Raw genomic sequence first — 20629 nt, forward strand, 5'->3', positions numbered from 1 at the left:
GAACAGCAGCTCTGTGGCTGTAGTTAATACTCTCCCAACAGTTAATTAGGCCCAACTGTCTTGCTTTATTGCTTTTATGAGTAAATAAGTAGAATTCCTTTTGAACACATTCCGAAGGGTTTAACTGTGTGTTAATGGTTATTAGCGATTATGCTTCAGTCTTTGTATCTTCACTTCTTACTCCCCTCCTCCTTTCCTCCGGCCTCTTCCTCTCACCCTCCTCCTTCCCTTGCCAACTGCTTTCTGTCCCCCTGTTCAGGACCTGCCTTAAAACTCACAACTTCCAGGAGCCTGTCTTAATTAACTCAGCCTCATGGAGGAAACTTTGGCTCAGCATCACCTTGCTGAGTGTGTTTCATAGGCATAGACTTCATTTTACACCTTTTTGAGGTGTTGCTTACTAATTGGTTTCTGTCATAGTTTGCATGTATGTTCTCTTAATTCATCTGCCACAGTAATAGACTCTTCATGAGCAAAATAAAGAAAACAGTGATGTGTATGGACATTGGAGAAAGAAATGGCTTAATTTAAAAACTGACTCTCCACATTTTTTTATTATTCATTTATTCACATGTGCATACATTGTGTGGGTCATTTCTCCCTCCTGCCCCCACCCCTACCCTGTCCCCCCTGACTCTCCACGTTTTGCTGGATATTTTTGATTTAAAAAAAAAAAAAGGTTTTTTTGAGACAGGGTTTCACTATATAACCCAGGCTGGCCTTTTTTTTTTTTTTTCTTTTCTTTTTGGTGGTGGGACTGGTGTTTGAATTCAGGGCCTCATGCTCACTAGGCAGCCACTTGTCTTGAACTCAAGATCCTCCTACCTCAGCCTCCCGAGTACTGGGATTACAGGCATGAACCACCATGCCCAGCTGAAAATTTCTTTTTTTAAGCTGTATTTTCCCCATCTATAAAAGTGGGATAATGATTCCTATTTCATAGGACTGTTGTGACGTTCAGGTAGCCTACCTGTGAAGCATTTGGCTAGAGCTTTGTGGCAGTAAGTGCTCAATGGGATGTTAGTGGTATTCACCTCCTATCCTCTCCAACCCACTGCCCATGCACAGGCAATGTCCTAGTATTAGATAGTATCTGTAATAGGTTTAAATAACTTGCTTATTTTGGTTAGATATGTTCAGAGACTTGGGGACATTTGGGCTTCAAAAGTTGAGGAATGGGAGTTTGGCTCAGTGGTAGAGAGCTTGCCTAACATTCATAAGGACCCCAGCACCACACACACACACACACACACACATACTCACACACACACACAAGAAAGGTTGAGGGATGAAGGCTATGTTGTCAAATCCAACTCCAGTCAACATTCCCTGGGGCCAAGCATTATGGTGCATGCCTGTGATCCCAGCTAAACCAAAGGCAGAGGTAGGAGAATTGCAGTCTGAGGATGGTTCAAGCAAAAGTACAAGACCTTATCTAAAAAATCACCAAAATCAAAAGGGATGGGGCATGGCTTAATGGTAGAGCATTTGCCTGGCAAGCACAAAGTCCTGAGATCAATCCCTAGTGCCACCAAAAAAAGAAAAAACAAAATCCCCTCGTTCTTTTGTTCCTCAAACCCTGAATACTATGAGTAATTGAGTTGGAAATTGCTTACATCCAGAAGAGCTATTCCATATTTGTCTAATTTTATGCTCCTTTGGGTGAGACAGCCCTGGCATTATTTATTACTTACACCACGTGTTTGTGTGCATTCATTCATGTAGTCACTTATTCAACAAAGTTCCTGAGTGCTGCTATGGTAGGCATGCTAGATACACGTGAGGTCTACCAGATGGACAAATTGCGAGAGCACTCTAAACTGAAGGTGCCTTATGTGCAAAGACCCTGAGGTCTGGATGAACAGGATCTGTTAGGAGCTACAAGTTCTGTGACATCAGGTATAGTACTATGCCATCGGGTCAGTAGAGAGAAGGACTTGAGATGAGATTGACAGCCAGGCAAGACCATTTGTATCATACAAAGGGGTTCGGATGTTACCATGTTGGCAGTGTGGATCTGCTGAAGAGTTTTGAGCAAGGAAACAACAAGGTCAAAGAAATTCAACCTACCAAATACAAGATGGGTTGAAGGAGATGAGGAAGGAGAAAAATAAGGAGGCTACTGGAGAGTACAGGTATGAGATGGTGAGTGGTTGAGCTGAGCTGTGGAAGAGAGACAAGGTGATGAAGAAGAGACTTGGGAAGAGTAACTGAGAGAACTCAGTGCTTGATTGATGTATTCTCTATCATTGTCATAGCAAATATCATGAAGTTAGTGGCTTCCAACAGTACAAATTTATTATCTTACAGTTCTCTAAGTTAGAAAGCTACATGACCTCACTGGGCTAAAATTAAGCTGTCAGTAATGCTGTACTGCTTTCTTAAGGCTTAGAAGAGAATTTGCTTCCTTGCTCACCCAGGTTATTAGCAGAATTCAGTTCCTTTCCTATGTCGCATCGAAGCCTCCATTTTCTTGCTGGGGATCAGCTGAGGCCCACTCCCAACTTTCAGGGTGGCCTGCGTTTCTTGGTTCATTACTCAGCTGCTCTATTTTCAAAGGCTGCAGTGGAGAGTCAAGTTTCTTTCACAATTTGACTTTCTCCTGCCTTCTTTTTTTTTCCTTTCTATCTCCCTCTTGCACTTTAAAGGACTCATGTGATAATATTGGGCCTGTCCGGATTCTAGAATGACCTCTCTGTGTCCAGGTCCTCCACCTTAATCATGTAGCAGTCCCTGTTGCAGGTACAGTAGCAGGTCAAGGGCCTCAGGATTAGAATGTGCTTATCTCTGGTTAGCCATTATTCTGCTTCTCCAATTGGATGTGAGGTTAGAAGAGAATGTAGAACCCAAGTTTCTGACTTGAACTAGGTGGAATGTAGCTTTAAGAAAGGAAGTTGAGTTTGGTTTTGAATATGCTGATTTTAAGATGTCCCTGGAAACCATCTAACAAGTAGTAAGATGTACAAGTCAAAAGGCAGACAAGAAACAAGGCAGGAGATACAGATTAGGAAGTCATTAACATAGTGTGAGCCCTCTGTGAATGTGGAAAACAGGAAGAGAAGAGGGATAAGAACAGAGTCCTGGTGCTGATTCCATTTTAGGTTGGACAGTGGGAGATGCGCCCATGAAAGAAAAGGAGGAAGAACCTATCCAGTCTCCTGCACAGCTTCTCTGTCCTTCTTGGAGCATGTCTTCCTTCCCCTCCAGCTGGCCTGTTTGCTCCCTATGGCCTTGCCCCCGACTCCTCATCACTTCTGCTTCCTGAGACTTGACCATCACCGTTGTGCCCTGTGGCCTCCCTAGCTGGCCTCATAGTGGATGTTTCAGTTACAATTCTCATCACCACACTGCCTCATTCTTTTGGTATTTTTCAGTTCGAGGTTAAAAACACAAACAGATTACTTCTGAAGAGACTTGGCTTGACCCGGCTTATCATATGGAGTCATACTGTAATGCAGGTCACTAGATTATGTGAGAACTGGCCGTCCTGGAGCCAGGTGCCACTGTGGTCCAATCAGCTGCTTTTCTATTTCAGGAACTAGAATAAATCCTATCTGACTGCTCAGCAAATCATTTTGTTCCACAGAGGCTCTGGGGGACAAAAGTTAACTTTACCTCTGTGTATTTGCTGGACCCAGGATAGTGATGTTCAAAGTGGGCAGAACATAGGGTCAACCCTCAATCCTAGCTGTGTAGAGCCCAAATGCTATCTGTGGGTATGGCTCCATCTTTATAGGAACTGAATTTGGGGTCCAAACCATGGGAATGAAGTCCATGCAGGCAAGACTCAAAATGAATAGTCCTTTTCCTGCAGAGCAATCTGCATTCTACGTTGCCTTGGTTTGATTATCCAAATGACAGCTGGATATTCAGTGTCCCAGGCCTTCTGGCTACTCACTGTGACTCATACAGTGGCAGCTTTCTGCCCACAGGACCACCTATGGGTCTCTGACCCCAGACCAGGCACTGCCTCTCCCATCGCTCTGATTACACAGAGACCATCTTCTCCTAAAGAGAGACTCCCTGGGCAGGACTGCAGCCTGAGCTGGAGGGTTGGGAGAGCCAGCAAAGAGCACGGAAGCTATTTGTAATTCTCTGTGAATTGTGAGTGAAGTAGCATTTATGCTGTCAGTCCCGAAAGAGAACTGTAAAGTCTTCAAATTCCAAACATTTTCATTATACGCAGTTAAGAATCTCAAGATCTCCATTTGCTGAACCAAAGTAGAATGAACTCCAGGAAGTCCTGGGCATCTGTGCTCTCAAACAAGCTTCTTTAAGTTACAGGGCTATGACGCCAAGCTTCAGGGGTGATGTGTCCTTGTGTGAACTGCATGAGAGGCCACGAGGGTGGCTGGGGTGGGTGGTGACCCACTGCTGTTTCTCTGGCTAGCCCTTAAGTGTGGCCCTAACTATGTTGCCTGCAGGGAAGCTGACTGAACACAGAAAGGTACAGTGTTCTCAACACTCTGGAACACTTGCCAGATATTGTTGGACCCTAGTCAGGTCACTCCCTAAATGTGGCAGAGGGAGGCCCCTCAAGCTTGGCTGGAGAAAACAGCTGGAGCAATGAGACACCACGAGAATGGTTTCTGAGAGAATGGAGACAGACATACGATCTACCCACTTCTTGCAGGTCTCAGAGAGGAGGCCAGCAAGGAGCCTCCTGCTGGTGTTGTAGTCAAGTCTGTTCAGTTCTCTAAAGGTGACTTCTTGGCATGGTGAGCTGCTTTGGGGTGAATTAAGCCTTTTAGATAGTGGGTTGTATAAACAGTGGTTCCCTGTGCAAGTGGCATTAGTAAGTAAGAAAGGAATGAACAGGAAATCGGAGAAGATGAAGGCAAGGGCAGGTCCTGCCCAGAGCTGGGGAGATGTCTAGGAAAACCTGTTCAGCAAGAGAGACAACACCAAGATGGTACACAGAGGATAGCCAGGAGGGTGTGTGGTGCACAGCCACACAGCGGGAGCGGCAGCCAAACCAGTCCCAAAGCTGAAGTTCTGTGATGCAAGGGAAGAATGGAGGCAAGCAGCGTGAGTAGGGTGATGAGGTGACTTCCATGCTGCACTATCTAACTAGATACCCTCATGATTGACCGCGCATCTTGAATCAGATCTGAAGGATGACCAAATTCTTACGCAGAGCAAGTGGGTCAGGTACTTCTTTTCTGTCACTCTTCCTTCCCCACTGCTTGCTCTTCAGACCCCAAAGAATCATATACAGTCTGACTTCAAATTACTCACATTCTTTGAACCTATCAGGCTCTTTTACACCTCTGTGATTTAGCGCATGGGTTTCCCAAGCCTGAAATGACTTCCTTCTCCTTCTCTAACCTGAAAAGTCCAACCTCATCTTTCAGGGCCTGCTCAAGTTCACGTTCTTATTTCTGGGACTCCCCAGACGGGTGAGCAGCCCTCAACCATGCTCTTGCACATCTTTTAAACATATCTTTGTGCTCCTGCTTCACTTGTGAAATTGTGTTTTAGTCGTGTGGTATGGTAATACTCTAAAATATTATTCGACTCAGGATTAGGTTCTGCTGCATGTAACAGTGGCTTAAAGAAGAGAAGCTTATTTCTATCTCTTGTTAAGGAAGACTTGAGAGAAGCAATGGAGAGCCAGTGTGGCAGCTTTGTGATGTCACTGTGAATCCAGACCCCTAACTGTCTGCTGTGTCATCCTTGGCTCCTAGCTTTCATTTTCAAGTTCAGCTCATGTCCACAATAGCTGCTCATGCTCCAGCCATCCCATCCATGCTCCAGGAGGCAAGAAGGGAGAAGAAAAAGGATAATATGTCTTTTGTTTTTAAAGGAGACTTTCTAGAAATGCCATACAACAATTCTACTTCAATATCATTGGCCAGAATTCAGTCATATGGCTGTTATCTAGTGGAAAGGAGTGCAGGAGATTGTAGTTTTTGTTATGGTGACAATGTGTTAGACCAAGCATAAGAAATGAGGAGAGGATGGCTACTGAGAGGTGAAATGCAATCACATGATCCAGTACAAGGTACACTTTTTACTTCCAGTGGTTCTAGCTGCTTGCCATCCCTCTGCCTGTCGAACCTGAAGGAAGAATCCAGGTGAAAAGAAAGATGATGCATGATCAGTTTAAATTTGCAGTCATAACTTAGTTTGCAGAAATGTTACTATATTTACTGAACTTGACTTTCCCACCAGTCCATTTCCATTAATGACTGGGTGTGTATGGGGGGGGGGATTAGAGGGAGGCCGTTACTGAAATTATCAATTAAAGGTCATTAAAGTCTCTTCTGCTTTAAAGTTTATTCAGATAAATCTAGGGCTCTTCCCTTGCCCTTCTCTTGCCTTTTCACTAGGAGGTGGCCTGGGTTCTGAAGGCTCTTCCTGCTGTTCTGTCATCTCTTGGACCTCCAATAATTAGGCAGAGGAGGGCCTGTTGGAGAAGGTTCCTCGGCTCGGGACATTGTGCTGTTTCGTTTTCTCTACTGTGTGTGGCAGAAGTTGGCACACAGGAAAGAGTTAAAAATGTGTCTGATACATTTCTGAGTGTCTTTTAAATGCATCACATAGTTAATTCAAGTGGTACCACAGTGATCTGGAGATCTGTACAATTAAAAGTCCATTTCTCTGAAGCCCCTAGCACTGTGTTTACAACTTTATTACAGCTCCGCTAATCCTCAGCACTGGTGACAGTGGTACACGTGTTTGCCTCAGCTCACTAGGGTGTCTGCTCCTGAGGACGTTCCCACTATGCCTGCCTCTCTCTGGACCGATGCTGAGGAATGGGGGGCATAGGGCCTTCAGTTAAAGAGAGTCCCAGGGATGGGGGGCATTCATTACCATGAATGAGTGACCTCCCCCACCCCGGAAGGAAACAAATTAGGTTTTATTACAGCTATTTAGAAGGATATCAATAAAAATAAGCTGATATTTTACCTTTTAGCAAACTTTTCTGTCTTTTTTTTTTAAAGATTGCTTTTGTTTTGCAGAAATCCTCCACCTACTTTACTGCATCCAGAAAACTGGTGTGAGGAATTCAATCACTTTATCTCACAGTGAGTATTTCTTCCACGGGAAATTGCTTATCTAGCAAGTCCTTGAGCGATTGGAGAAGTCCAGGCTGTGGAATTACTTGTTGCTTGAAGTTGTTATGCCTGCTCGCCTGTTGTGACATAGGATTTGTTCCAGGAAATGAGAGAAGATGCCTTTGCACAATCTGAAAAATTAGGCCTCCCATTCGCCTCTGCTATAATCGATCCTCTCAATCATGTGGGGCACATTTATCTGAGAACCTTCTCTGTTGTGGCCCAACTATCGCCAGCTTGTCATGTTTAATGACAGAGAAGACTTTACACCTAAAAATCATGTCCACACTGGGATCAGAGATTAGCAGCTAACTGGCTCCACCAGGTGCTGCTTCTTGGGGGTTGGATTTTGCCGTAGGATCTACAGCTTGGGAATCAGGTTCCAATTCCCAGAATAGTCAAAGGGGCAAAGCAGGATCTCAGGCCTGGGACACCAAGGTGAGGCACTCTAGCCAAGGCTCAATGTTTGGAGAGCAAAACGAAAACCCAACCAATGGTGAGATGCCCCTGATGAGGGCTATCCCACCAGGCAAGACTTCTGGGTCTAAGACAGCAAAACCAATGGTGAGACCGATAGGGTGATGAGTGCTGGAATCATGGACTTTGGGCCTGACCCCAGCAGAGGACCACACTGGTCCCAAATCTGCAAAAGATGCTGAGTCTGCAGGAGGAAGCCATGAGGCCCCAGGTTGGGGTCAGGTAAATTGTGGAGCAGGAATGTAGAGCAGGCCTTCCTAGCCATGCTGTGGTGCAAGAGTGGGAAGAGGTGCGTCCAGCACCTACTACACCAAACAAGGGGTTCAGAGGCCATGGGAGGAGGGAAGAAGTCACCAAATATCTGATAAACATGAAGTAGGGGAGGTCAACACACCTTGCCTTCACTGATGCCTATGTGCAGTCTCACCTTCCCCACTGTCTGGGTAATAAGAGAATCTGCACATCTCAGTCATCTTCCTTAATCAGTGTAGCTCTGCAACCCCTCACCTGCAATGCCCAAATCTAAGAGCTGTTGAAAATGGAAGTTCTTTTGTAGTTGAGTCATTGAGCAGCAACATTTGACCTAACCTGAAATGATTTGAGTGCAAGGCATGACCTAAGGTGATGGGAAGCTATTTATAATCGTTAATCTATCTTACTTAGCGTGGATATTCATGTACTTCACTGCAGATATAGTCCTGTTTGATTACAGTGTGCTGCCCCAGATCCTGCTGGGATGTTACATAATACACAGCAAATGTACCAGTTTACCTATCTAAAATTTGATGAAATTTGGAATTTCCCTGAAATTATTTGCTGGTTCAATCCTCCTGGTTTTGTGCCATGTTCCTCAGGAGAGAGGAGTGGAAAAGAACTCAGAGAACTCTACCAAGAGAGGCTGTATTGGAAGGTGACTGTGGAGTTCAAGGCCAGAGGTGGAAAACATGTCCTTGACTCTCCTCCCCCACCCCACCCTTTCCAGGCCCCACTCTGGCATCTTTGCCCTCACAGAATGCGGGGCAGGTGGGGGGGTGGAGCTGATATTCAAAAGGACAGAGGAAGAGCCCTTCCTGAGGGTTGGGCACCACGGGAGGGAATAGAGAAAGAACTGAAAGCTGAACACGCTTTGTGGCACTTGGGACCACATTTCAGACCACCTCAGAGAGAAATCTGAGAACCAAGCTTCCAGTGATTTTTGCTGGTAAAGACTGGGTCCAAAATTTGCCTTTTCTTTCCATAGCTGCTTACAGATACCCTTGATTGACCTTCTCGAAGGTGTTGGCCTAGAAAAATCCATTATATATTCACTAAAACACCTTCCCATCCCAAACTCTCCTTGCGCCTCTTAGATGTGATTTGACTCATAAGTTTACGTGTACTTTTTCAAGACTACGTTTGCATTCTTAACCAGCACAGTATTACTTGAATGGATTTGAGAATTAAGGTCTCCACTTGGCGGCAGAGCTGGAACACTTAAGGTTGCACACGATTAGAAATTCCTCTCTATCACTGACTGATTTTTCCTTATGGCAAATTTTGTTATATGCTGTTCCAATTGGCTTATGTTTTTCCCAAGTTTGATAATTCCAGATGTAGTTATGCTGAGTTGCTTTAGACTTGGAAAGATCTGGAACACTGGAATGGACAGTAAACATGGAAATGCCTTTTGAGTATGCATACTGTCAGGAGCAAAGCAAAAAAAGCAGCTTGCTAAAAACAGAGGAAAGAGAGTCTGAAAAGTTCTAATGAGCCAAGAAAGACAAATGGAAATGAAGCAATTATGTGCTGTATTAGTAATTTGAGATATAGAATCATGTCATCAGTCTACTCTTTCTTTAATGAGTTGTATATTTTTTATTTAAGAAAACATTACATGCTATATGGACTCATAACTTCTCTCTTGACCTCAGCCCCCCAATTCTATTTTCCCCATAGTATCTTAGATTCTTCAATTCTCCTTTTACAATATTTTTAGGAATGTCTCTCAAGATTGGGGACTGATAATTACATTTTCTACCTTTAGATAGAGACCTGGCCACCATTCCCAAATAATGTCCTTTAGTTTCTAAATGAGGCTGCCTGTCCTAGCCTGCCTCACTCAGCCTACCAAATTCAACTTGACTAACTGCAATTTCATTATAATTATTCAAATCTCTAATTAACTGTAAGCAATGACACTCCCTGGCTTTGTATTTAAAGACAGGGCCTTGATTTGCTTATAAAAACTTATAAACTTACCTGGCATGAAGGATAGGGGATTAATACCCTCAGATTATAAATTTGACATTATTGGAGGGATTGGGGCAGGGAAGGTTATTATCTGGTAATTTTAGTTGAAGTGTTTTTTAAGCAGAATTATTCAGATAATTGCTCCAGTCCTCCTGGTGGAGCAAGCCACTGAGTATTGCATGAAAGTAAACTGAACTGATTAAAAAAAAAAAAAGATAGGACTAGAAATTTCTTAACAGCTTTCAAACCTTTGATACTCTTTCCTCACATGACTGCTGAGCCACAGTGGATTCAGTCATTTACTTTCTTAGTCATTTACTTTCTTTCTTACACTACTCACTGGAGGACCTGGATGGCATTCCATTGACTGTTTTGGGTCTGGCTGGAGTAAACTGTGTAGGCAGGGGGGTTGTGTGAGTGCATGCATTCAACAAACACAATGCATTTGCATCAGGAAGATGAGGGATAAGGAACACTGGGATGTGACTTAGTGTTTTCCAGATTTGTTCCCAGCCTCCTCATTTGGAGACAGTAGGAGAGATTTTTTTTTTATTTTTAAAGCCTAACAGTCTAACATCCTATTAGTAAACCTGTCTTGGGGTTTAAAAACAAAAGGGTAGTGGGGGAACCCATCACCCTGTTTGGTTCTGATCTTTTGGTTGTTCGTGATAATTGACTCATTTATATGTGGTAGCTATGCATTTGTCAAAGCACGACTCCTGACAGCTCAGTTATGATAAGTTAAACACGATGCTCACATAAATTCTGCACTTCTCTTTAGCCATATGCTAGGACCCTGCCTGGTGCTTTTTGTCACCTCTATAATGTGTGGTTGGCTTTGTAGCGATTTCATTATCAGCCCTTTCCCCATGGTTAAAGCTATTTGCATAACAAGTTTATCTGGTTCAAGTGCCAGCCAGACTTCTGCTTTGTCTGGAGGCTCCATTCACAAGTAGTCTTTTGATAAGATAACAATAATTTTCATTTTGCTAACTTCACCTTGGTCCCAATAGATGTCATTTTTTTTAAGTTCAAACTAATTTAAAGCCTTTGGATTAAAGTATAAAAATGCTTTTCCAGCCATTGCCCAAAAGGTATTTATGAGCTATGCTCTTTCATTTTGCCTTTAAAACTTTTGGGGTTTTATAAGGAATTAAATTTAGGACTTCATCATCAATAGCTCATGAGCTGATTAGTGCAACAATAAAGATGAATTTCCCTTGACTAAGGGCAAATCCACCCAGAGCCTCATGGCTGCTTAGCTGCTTTGGATTTAAAGATAAGTAGAGGATCACCCACACACATCATCGGCTTTTTTGGGTGGCTGGCTTGGCAGTGTGGGAGAAAAAGCAGTATCTTTTCTTCTCCTATAGATTACAAGGTTCCTGGCTGCCACCCCTAAAATAAAAGATTTACAAGAGGAAAAAAAATATAACAAATGTATTTAATGTAAGTTTTATGTGACAGGGGAGTGTTCGTAAATAATCCAAAAACTCACGGAAAACTTCTTATGCTTAAGGTTTGATGAAGAGTGGACACTTAAACAGAAAGCAGGTATGACCTAGAGGGGAGTCTGCTCAGATTCTTCTTGACCTTGTGGTGTTAACATTTCTTCCCCCAGATGTAAGGCAGGACACCTGACCCATGGGGGTCTCCAATAGAGAGTGGTGGAGGAAGGGCAGAGGGACTTCCCTGTTTCTATGGCTTAATTTCTTTCAGTCTAAAGGCTCAGAGTGCCCAGGTGCCATGGGGATAGTGTTTCTTGCCTCCCATCAGAGGCTAGCCCGCAGATGTATCTCTTTCTCAGCATGAGCATCACAGCTGAGCCCTGCCCTTTAGTCATGAAATGTTGGGGTAGTCTTTCCTGTCCCTTCAGGTGACACTCAAATAGGTACAAGCAATAAGCACTTGCTCTGAGTGTTGACAAGATAAGGTCACTCTGAGCTAGGGAAATGAACGGGCATTTGCATATACTTATGCAAATTTCACTTAAAAAAGTGAAATTCAGACCCAGAACACTTGCTTTCTCTGCAGGCCTAACCGATGATAAAGCTAAACACTTTGGGGTGGCTGTTTCCTTGACCTTGACCGTTCCTCAAAGCAACAATTCTCAGCTGTTCTCTCTCTATTTTGTGTTTCAAGGATGCTTATTCTGCATGGCTTTATAGTGTCCACGAGCAACGCTCTTGCAGCAATACATATCCTAACTCAGGAATTTATTAAGGTCCACACATATTCTCAGCTTTTCACGTCTTGTTGGATCCTCAGGAGGCCATGCAAGGATTAATGCCTCCTGGAGTAGAAGGAAACAATAACCTTTATTTACATTACTTCACCAATTGGTAATTTTAATTAAAATGAGCAGCAGTGTCTCCATTGACACACTCTCCATTTTAGATTTATTTAGCCAATGATTAGCTATTATGGCTTCTTGAATTAATTAGCATCGCTTGAGCAACAGGGAATTAGTGAATTAAAAAACTCAGGGAGAAGTTCAAAATAAAAAAAAATGTAAATTAATGACCTCCCCCAAATTCTCCTTTTCCCTCTTCACATATATCGGTCAACACACTTACAAATGCAACTTAACAGCTTTTTCATTTTGAGAAGAATAAAGTTATGAGTACTCTACCTCTCAGAAGAGAATCTAATTCAGATTACTTAATAGATCATCTAATCTGATTGGATCTCACTTGGACCCCCACTTAGAAAATCAGTTGATCCAGTCTGATTCCTCAGGGTGGAAACCAAGAAGTGGCTCATGTGTAACTTGAAGTTTGAAACACAGTGCAGTGTCTACACATCCCTGGAACATTCTATCTTTCTAGGAACCTTGGCACTGGAAGAGGAATGAGAGGTTTAACCTCATCCAAGATGCCCCAAAGAGGAAGATGGGAAATCCAGACTCGTCAGCATATTCTGTGTATGTCCAGGCTTTCGATCTTGTGAGAGCCAGATCTGTAGCATGTGCTGTAACATGTGAGCTGACTTCTGTGCCTGTGCTGAAATGATGCTCTGGATCATTTCCTCATCCTGGCTTTGCTTTTTTCTCGTTCATTCACTTATTCATATATTTATTTATTTATTTGGGTGGTATTAGGGGCTGCCATCAGTGCCTTGCACTTGCTAGGCAGCTGCTTTACCACTTGAGTCATGCACCTAGCCTTTTGCTTTGGTTATTTTTTTTGAAATAGGATCTCACTTTATTCCCGGGGCCAGCCTGGACCTCATTCCTCTTATTTGTGCTTCCAGATATAGCTGGGATGACAGGCATGTGCCACTGCACCCAGTCATTAGTTCAGATTGAATCTCCCTACTTTTTTGAACAGACTGGCCTAAAATTGTAATCCTCCTGATCTCTGCCTCCCAAGTGGCTGAGATTACAGGCTTGAGCTACCATGCCCCTCTCTCCTTTTTTAAAAAAATCATACTTGATTTTCATAATGTAAATCAAAAAGAGTCTGCAGTTGTTATTATAGGAGTGACAGTGAGTTCTGTGCCATTTACATGTGCACACAGTGGGCTGGTGGCCTACCTGTTGGGACCACCCAGATCATCACTGAGTGGCTGCTGTGGAAGGTTGGTGTTGCAGCATGTGCATTCTGTTATGTCACTTAATGGCTGTGCAACTTTAGGAATGATATTTAACTTCCTGAACCTCTGCCCTCACTTGTCAAATCAGGGTGAGAACAGGGTTACAGTGAGGATTAAATGACATAATATCTGTGCAGCACCTGACAAATAATAACCGACATATGTAACTTCCTCGTATCAGTCACAGCTGTCTACATGTACCATAATGTACTTAGCTCTTATAATCCTACAAGGCTCTTCTATCATTATCCCCATTTTAGAGAAACTGAGGTAGGAAGAAACTAAAGACCCCAGTCCACAGTAAGTGATGGAGCTGGGATTTGAACTGGCTCCAGAAGACTTGTCCAGGGTTCATGTTTAACCAGAGATAATTACTATTTTTATTGTCCTTTGCATCCACAGTTCAGATTCTGAAACTGCTTTTGAACATGGCAATGACTTTCTCATCCTCGATACCTGTGTGGTATTTCAATTTGTTGTCCACCTTCTCTTTATTGAAACTTTAGCTCACTGCCTTGCACGGTCCAGGCCTGTAACCTCCAGGTTTATATACGCACATTCACAGGCACACGTCCTCATGTATACTCTCCTCCAGAGACAGCACTGCCCCTTCCCAGCTCCAAAATTCCCCTTCATGTCTTCAGTCTGCAAACAGCACTACCTCCCCTATGGCCCAGTGCCCACAGCTCCAGGCCAGTCCTTTGCTGACAGCCAGCCATGCTTCTTCTTGGGGAAAGAGAGCAGCGGGAGGGAAATGGATGCCAGGACCCCAGGAGGTGGAACCCACAGTGCTGGGCAAGGAGCTGTGGGAGGAGACAGGTGCTAGAGAGGGGGAAACCTGTCAGAAGAGTGGAACTTGACTTCAGGGTGTTCATGTGGGAAAGGGGATTTTTAGAAAGTGAACTTTAGAAATATTAAGGGCACAGGATTGTATTCTAGCGCTGCCAATTAGATTTTTTGATCTTGAACCAGTTAGTTAACCTTTCTGAGCTTTAGTTTCCTATCTGTAAAATGAGAATAATAATAATTATATTGTAATAACCACTAGGCCTAAGGTCAAGTCTGTATATGATAGAAAAATCCAAATAACTGTGGCATAAAACAGACTTCAGGCAGCACATATGGTGCTGGGGTGGCAGAGCTACATGGCAACCACTTGGGCTCCTGTCCTCATGGGCTGGGATGGCTGCTAGAGTGCCAACATTTACCTGCTTATTTCAGCTAAATGGAAGGAAACAATGAGTCTCCTTACTTTATGACCTGGCAGTTATACAACTATAGTCCTATTGGCTAGGACAATATCACACAGCCAAATATAGTTGCAAAGGAAGTTAAGAAATCTTTGAATTGGGCAACTGGAGTCCAGGTCACTACCAGGGTTCTATCCCTAAGTGAAGTGATACAGCAGTCTATATCATGCCACTTGATAATGTGGTTACAAGAATTCAGTGAGATGTAAAGTGACAGCCAACAAAGGTTAGTGATGAATATTATGTTATGACATGGATATTATCAAGTGATGTGATGACGACTATAACTCACCATAGTGGTGCCATCCAAAGAAATGTGAGAGCCAGGAAGACAGCATGTAGGTCCACAGGGTAATGAATCACAACAGAGGAGCATCTTGAGGAGGGACAGTAGTGACTCCCATCAAAACTGGTCTATGACCTGGGAGAGAGGAAGAGGAGTGGTGACCCCAAGGTGGGAACAATGGAGCACCCATGTGGACATCCTCCAGGGACATCTCTCAGGAAATGAAGTATTCTCCTACTTCATGTGATGCCACCAGTCTGCTGCCACTCCTCCTCTCCTGGGCTGCTGCCCCAGCCAGGCAGCTAAAGGTGGTGGTATGAAAGAAATCTGGCTCTATGTCAGGTTGTAATTAAAAATGGGAAGGCAGGCCATGTCACTAGTTCTACATTCTTCCAGCCCACTGATGACTTCTAGCAGGGACAAAAATAACAGACATAGCCCTCTGACTCTAATGAAGAAAGGACTGTGTGAATATGTTTTCAATGGTTTCAAATTTTATAACAGCAATTTTATTTATTTATTTATTTATTTATTAGGGAAAAAGATTATCTTGAGTCTTTATTTAAACTCACAAATATATGGCCTAAGTTTTTCTCTTTATCCAGCTTTACTGAGGCAAAATTGGTATGCAAAAAATAAATAATGTACACAGCATATACAATTTTGTGAGTTTGGACCTATATCTACATTTTTGTTACCATCATAACTCCTCTTATGATCCTTTATCCTTCGGCAATCATTGATTGCATCTTTCCCCTTCTCCATCCACCATCAAACTTCTGGAAAGATGTATGTGTGCTCATGGTTTTTACCACTTGTCAATCTCCTACTTACTTATTAATCTCCTCCATTATTCTGGCCTCCACAGAAGCTACTCTTGTCTAGGTCATCAGTGACTTTCAGGTTGCTAAATCCACTATTAGTCTCAGTATTCTTCTTTTTTTTTTTTTCTAGCTTAATGATAATTTTTTTTATTGTTTTGTTATTCATATGTGCATACAATGCTTGGGTCATTTCTCCCCCCTGCCCCCACCCCCTCCTTTACCACCCACTCCACCCCCTCCCTCCCCCCCACCTCAATACCCAGCAGAAACTATTTTGCCCTTATCTCTAATTTTGTTGAAGAGAGAGTATAAGCAATAAGAGGAAGGAACTATAACAGCAATTTTAAATTAGTTGACATAGTCTCTTGGTCTTCTATCTGCTTTCGGGTATGTATATGGTTTCCCTGACTTCTTAGGATTTTAATTTAGAACTTCTCAAGGTCATCAAATACACAATATCTAGCTATCTCACTGGGTTAATGAGTGGAGAAAAATCATAAGTTGCTTTTTTTTTCTTGGAGACAGGGTCTCACTATGTAACGCAGGCTGGTCTTGAAATTAAGATATTCCTCCGTCAGTCTCTCGAGCACTAGAATTATATGTGTGCACCATGAAATCCAGCATAATTGATTTTGATATGAAGGACTGTTAAAATTTTTCAAGAAGAGTTTTATTTGAAAGGTGATATTTTAGTGAATAATGGGAATTCTTGCATTTAAGAGAGTCCCCAAAGCAAAGCCCTCAAGCAATGCTTTGCACACAACACAGAAAGCCTGGGTTTGCTTGCCCATGTTGTGCTTTGAATGTGTCCCCTCCAAATCCTATCTATGTTGAAGTTCTAATCCTCAGTATTTCAGAATGTGACCTTATTTAGGAATAGGGTTTTTGTAGATGGAATTAGTTAAGATAAGGTCATACTGTGTAGGGCGGTGTCTTTATCAAAAGAAGAAATTTGGAAATAGACACACAGGACATCATGTGAAGTGTACAGTCGGGCTGTCTCAAACCAAAGGACAATCAGAAGCTGTGAGAGAGACCTGTGCAACAATAAATGTCTGTTGTTACGCTCCATGACTGAGGTGTATAGGATCTTAAGTCATTTGATATTCCAGGCCTCTGTTTCCTAAGCTATGGGCGAGGATAGTGAGATCTTTGCCCATCTACCCATTCCCCACGAGGAGTGAATATACCTCTGAAAACTGGAGTGCCTCACTACAATGCCAAGGGTTAGTATTTTACCACAAGGCCACAGTGTATTTCTTCCCTCCCTCCCTCCTCCCCTCTTTTCTTCCTTCCTCCTTCTTTCCTTTTTTTTTTTTTAAATATGTGTCAGATATTAAAGGTTAAATTCTTCCTCCCAAACATACTTGCCCAATGGTAAAGGTAAGGAATCTCTCTAATTGTCAGTGCTTTGCTGGGCGTATAGAGGCTTTGGAAACTAAATATATGGTGAGCAGTAAGATTTCTTGGTCACATGTACATCTCCAAGAGGAACAAATTACCATAGAAAGAGACAGCAAATTGGTATCATCTTGATTCCAGCACCAACCAGCGCAACAAGCCCTCTTCCTAGAATGCTGTGTGGAGAAAGAGCTGAGGCTTTCTTGAGGCCGAGCATCGTGCTCTTTAGTGATGCTTTCCATGGAATGAGCCAGAGCCACTCTGGGAGATTCGCTATGGGCCTATCGTAACTCATATCTTTGTGGACACAGAGTTCACATTTCTTTCTAATTATGACTCAGTTCACTTCTATGTGAAAATCTTTATGACAAAATTCATTCAGCCAAAGAAAGCCAATTAGCTTACATTCAACTAAATCAGGTGTAGCCCAAGAGATATGCAAGAGCTAAAATTAAAATAGTTGAATAAATTTGGAGTTGTCTGTGAAAGGAGTACACATAATTTTAGCAACAAGCCTTTTTTCACGGGGGTAGGGATGGAACCCAAGGCCTCACGCATGCTAGGACAGTGCCCTATTGCTGAGACACAGCCCCAGGTCCTAACAATAAGCTTCATTTATAGCTGAGTGTCAGGTGTTGTGCATATGACCTGGTGAAATGCACTTTACTCACCTGTTTCAGTGGCTCCTCACTGCTGTCATAGGAGGCACAGGAAAGATGAGCCACCTAGAAGTGACTTGACAGGCTTTAGGTATCACAACTAGATCCTGACAGAGCTGGGATTCAAACCCAGGTATGTGACATCTTCCAACATTTTTTCTGAGGCTCATGATGCTCAAGTGTGTTTAATTGAGGTGAAATTCACATAGTGTAACATTAGCTAATTTAAATGAAATATTCAGTGGCAGTACAACCCCCACTTCTACCTAGTTCCCTAAGGTTTTCATCATTCCACAAAGAAAGCATAAACCCATTAAGCAGTTACTTCCTATTTCCTTCTCCCCTCCAGCCCCCGACAGCCTGCAATCTTCTGTCTCTGTTGGTTTACCTGTTCTGTATATAAATGTAATAATTAACCAAGAGGCAATCTTTCATCTTTTACTTCTTTAAATTAGCATACAATGTTTTTGAGGTCTCTCTGCATCGTGCCATGTATCAGTACTTCATTCCTTTTTAAGACTGAGTAATATTGTGTATATATGTTTTCTTCTTTCTCTCCTTTTTTTTTCCTTTTATTATTCATATGTGCATACAAGGCTTGGGTCATTTCTCCCCCATGTCCCCACCCCCTCCCTTACCACCCACTCCGCCCCCTCCCTCTCCCCCCCACCCCCTCAATACCCAGCAGAAACTATTTTGCCCTTATTTCTAATTTTGTTGTAGAGAGAGTATAAGCAATAATAGGAAGGAACAAGGGTTTTTGCTGGTTGAGATAAGGATAGCTATACAGGGCATTGACTCACATTGATTTCCTGTACGTGTGTGTTACCTTCTAGGTTAATTCTTTTTGATCTAACCTTTTCTCTAGTTCCTGGTCCCCTTTTCCTATTGGCCTCAGTTGCTTTTAAGGTATCTGCTTTAGTTTCTCTGCGTTAAGGGCAACAAATGCTAGCTAATTTTTTAGGTGTCTTACCTATCCTCACCCCTCCCTTGTGTGCTCTCGCTTTTATCATGTGTTCAAAGTCCAATCCCATTGTTGGAAAATAGAAAATAGAAAATTAAAAAAAAAAACAAAACAAAAAACCCTCCAAGTTCAAATGCAATGAAGTTTATAATTTGGGTGTCCGTCTCAGTCTCCAATCCTGGAGATGGTGCCTTAGATGTTGTTCTGTAGTTGTCGCATCAAAGGGGATGCATAAAGTAGAACAAAACTACACACACACACACACACACACACACACAAAACCCCACCAAGTGTCCCAAGTTCAAATGCAATACAGTTTCAGTAAGTTTTTCCACTTGCAGGTGTAATTCAGTTGTTCTCTCATCAAATGTAGGGAGAAAAAGAAAAAAAAAGAGTCTGGAGACAGTTCTGAGAATGGTATCTGCAGCTGTGGCTTGCCTGCCTGCTGCTGTCAGCCTGCTGTTGCTGGAGGCGTTGTTTATGCAGATCTCTGGTGTGAGCTTAGCACTCACCTGGCCCCACAGGCTTTGTTTGTTCAGAGTTCTCCTGTGCCGGAGCCTCCGCTACAGGCTTTCCCCTTTCCAAGCACTGGGAAAGGTGACACTGCACCTGCGTTGTCAGGCCTGCGTGTTTATTTACAGTTCATGTGGGAGGTGGGTCTTCCCCCCTCTCCTGTGAAGTTTTCCTCCCACTGCCACTTTCACAAGCTTTCCTGCTCCTGCTTACTGGGCGGTGCTGCTGCTCTTGCCAGCCACCATGTTTGTTTACAGTTCAAATGGGAAGTGGGTCTTCCCTCCTCTCCTGTGAAGTTTTCCCCCCTCCGCCACTCTCACAAGCTTCCCTACTCCTGGTTGCTGGGTGCGCGCCCCGCCCCTGCTCCCGCCAGAGCCTCTCCGGCTTGTTTATTTACAGTCCTGGGAAGGGTTCCCTTCCCCCAATCTTCAGCGCTCAGGGCACCCCACCCTCTTTCCAGCATGTCTTTATTGCTCTTATTGCTTATTACTCAGTTTCTCTTTTTTCCCCAGGTGGAGGTCAGTCTGTCCAGGGGGCTATGCTGCTCTGGCCCAGGCTTGTCTGTGGAAGTACCGCGGTACCGTGAAGCTCACCTGGTCCGCGTCTTTCCAAGCCATCTGGGCGCCGGTGACTGGCGGTCCGGGGGCCCTCCTTGTTTTTCCATTTAACGTGAAGTGGAGATTCTCTGCGCTGGCTGGAGTTGTGGATGGGTCAAAGTTATGCCTTTTCTCAGTGATTATGCCTGCAAAGTGTGTCTCTGGCATCTCTCCAAGATTTCACTATAGGAGGCTCACTTTCTGCTTCCTCCCTCTAGCCGCCATCTTGGAATCTCTCCTTTCTCTCCTTTCTGATTCCCTCCCTCCCTCCCCCCCTCCAGCTCCCTCTCCCTCTCCCCCTCCACTTTCCCCCTTCCTCCACCCTCTCTATCTCCCCCTCCCTCCTCCCACTCCCTCTCCCCTCTCCCTCCCTCTCTTCCTTCTTCTCTTCTTTTTTCTAGACAGGATTTCATTATGTAGCCTGGGCTGGCCTTGAACGCCTGGTCTTGCTACCTGGCCTCCTGAGTGCTGGGATGACATGTACCACCATGCCCAATGTGCGTGTTTTTGAGGCAGAAGGTCAACAGTCACCCTGTGCATTGTCCTCCACTGGGCATGAAGAGAGACCCATGTCTGGCTCCTCAGATCCTCCTCCATTTCCTCCTGCCCTTCCTCACATGGCGCCATGGGCAATGGACTGCTGAGACTCTAGGTGTACTGCCTCCTTGCCCTGGACCCTCAGAAGTCAGGCCTCCTTCCCCTGATATCTGGAGCCAATGCCCGCAGAGGCTGTAGAAGCAGCAGCACAGGGTGTAGACTAGTATGAGAGTTTTCC

The 20629-nt window shown here is 43.6% G+C and overlaps 1 protein-coding gene across 1 annotated transcript in view; it reads left to right on the plus strand.

Moving 5' to 3' along the window:
• Myo3b (myosin IIIB) overlaps positions 1 to 20629 on the plus strand; it is a 403151-nt gene that overhangs the window by 112298 nt on the left and 270224 nt on the right. Inside the window, exon 8 of the mRNA XM_074071072.1 lies at positions 6966 to 7031. Coding sequence (XP_073927173.1) covers positions 6966 to 7031 — 66 coding nt within the window. The remainder of the gene's footprint in view (positions 1 to 6965; positions 7032 to 20629) is intronic.

Source organism: Castor canadensis, chromosome 4 (assembly GCF_047511655.1).
Source record: "Castor canadensis chromosome 4, mCasCan1.hap1v2, whole genome shotgun sequence".
NCBI classification, from domain to species: Eukaryota; Metazoa; Chordata; class Mammalia; order Rodentia; family Castoridae; genus Castor; species Castor canadensis.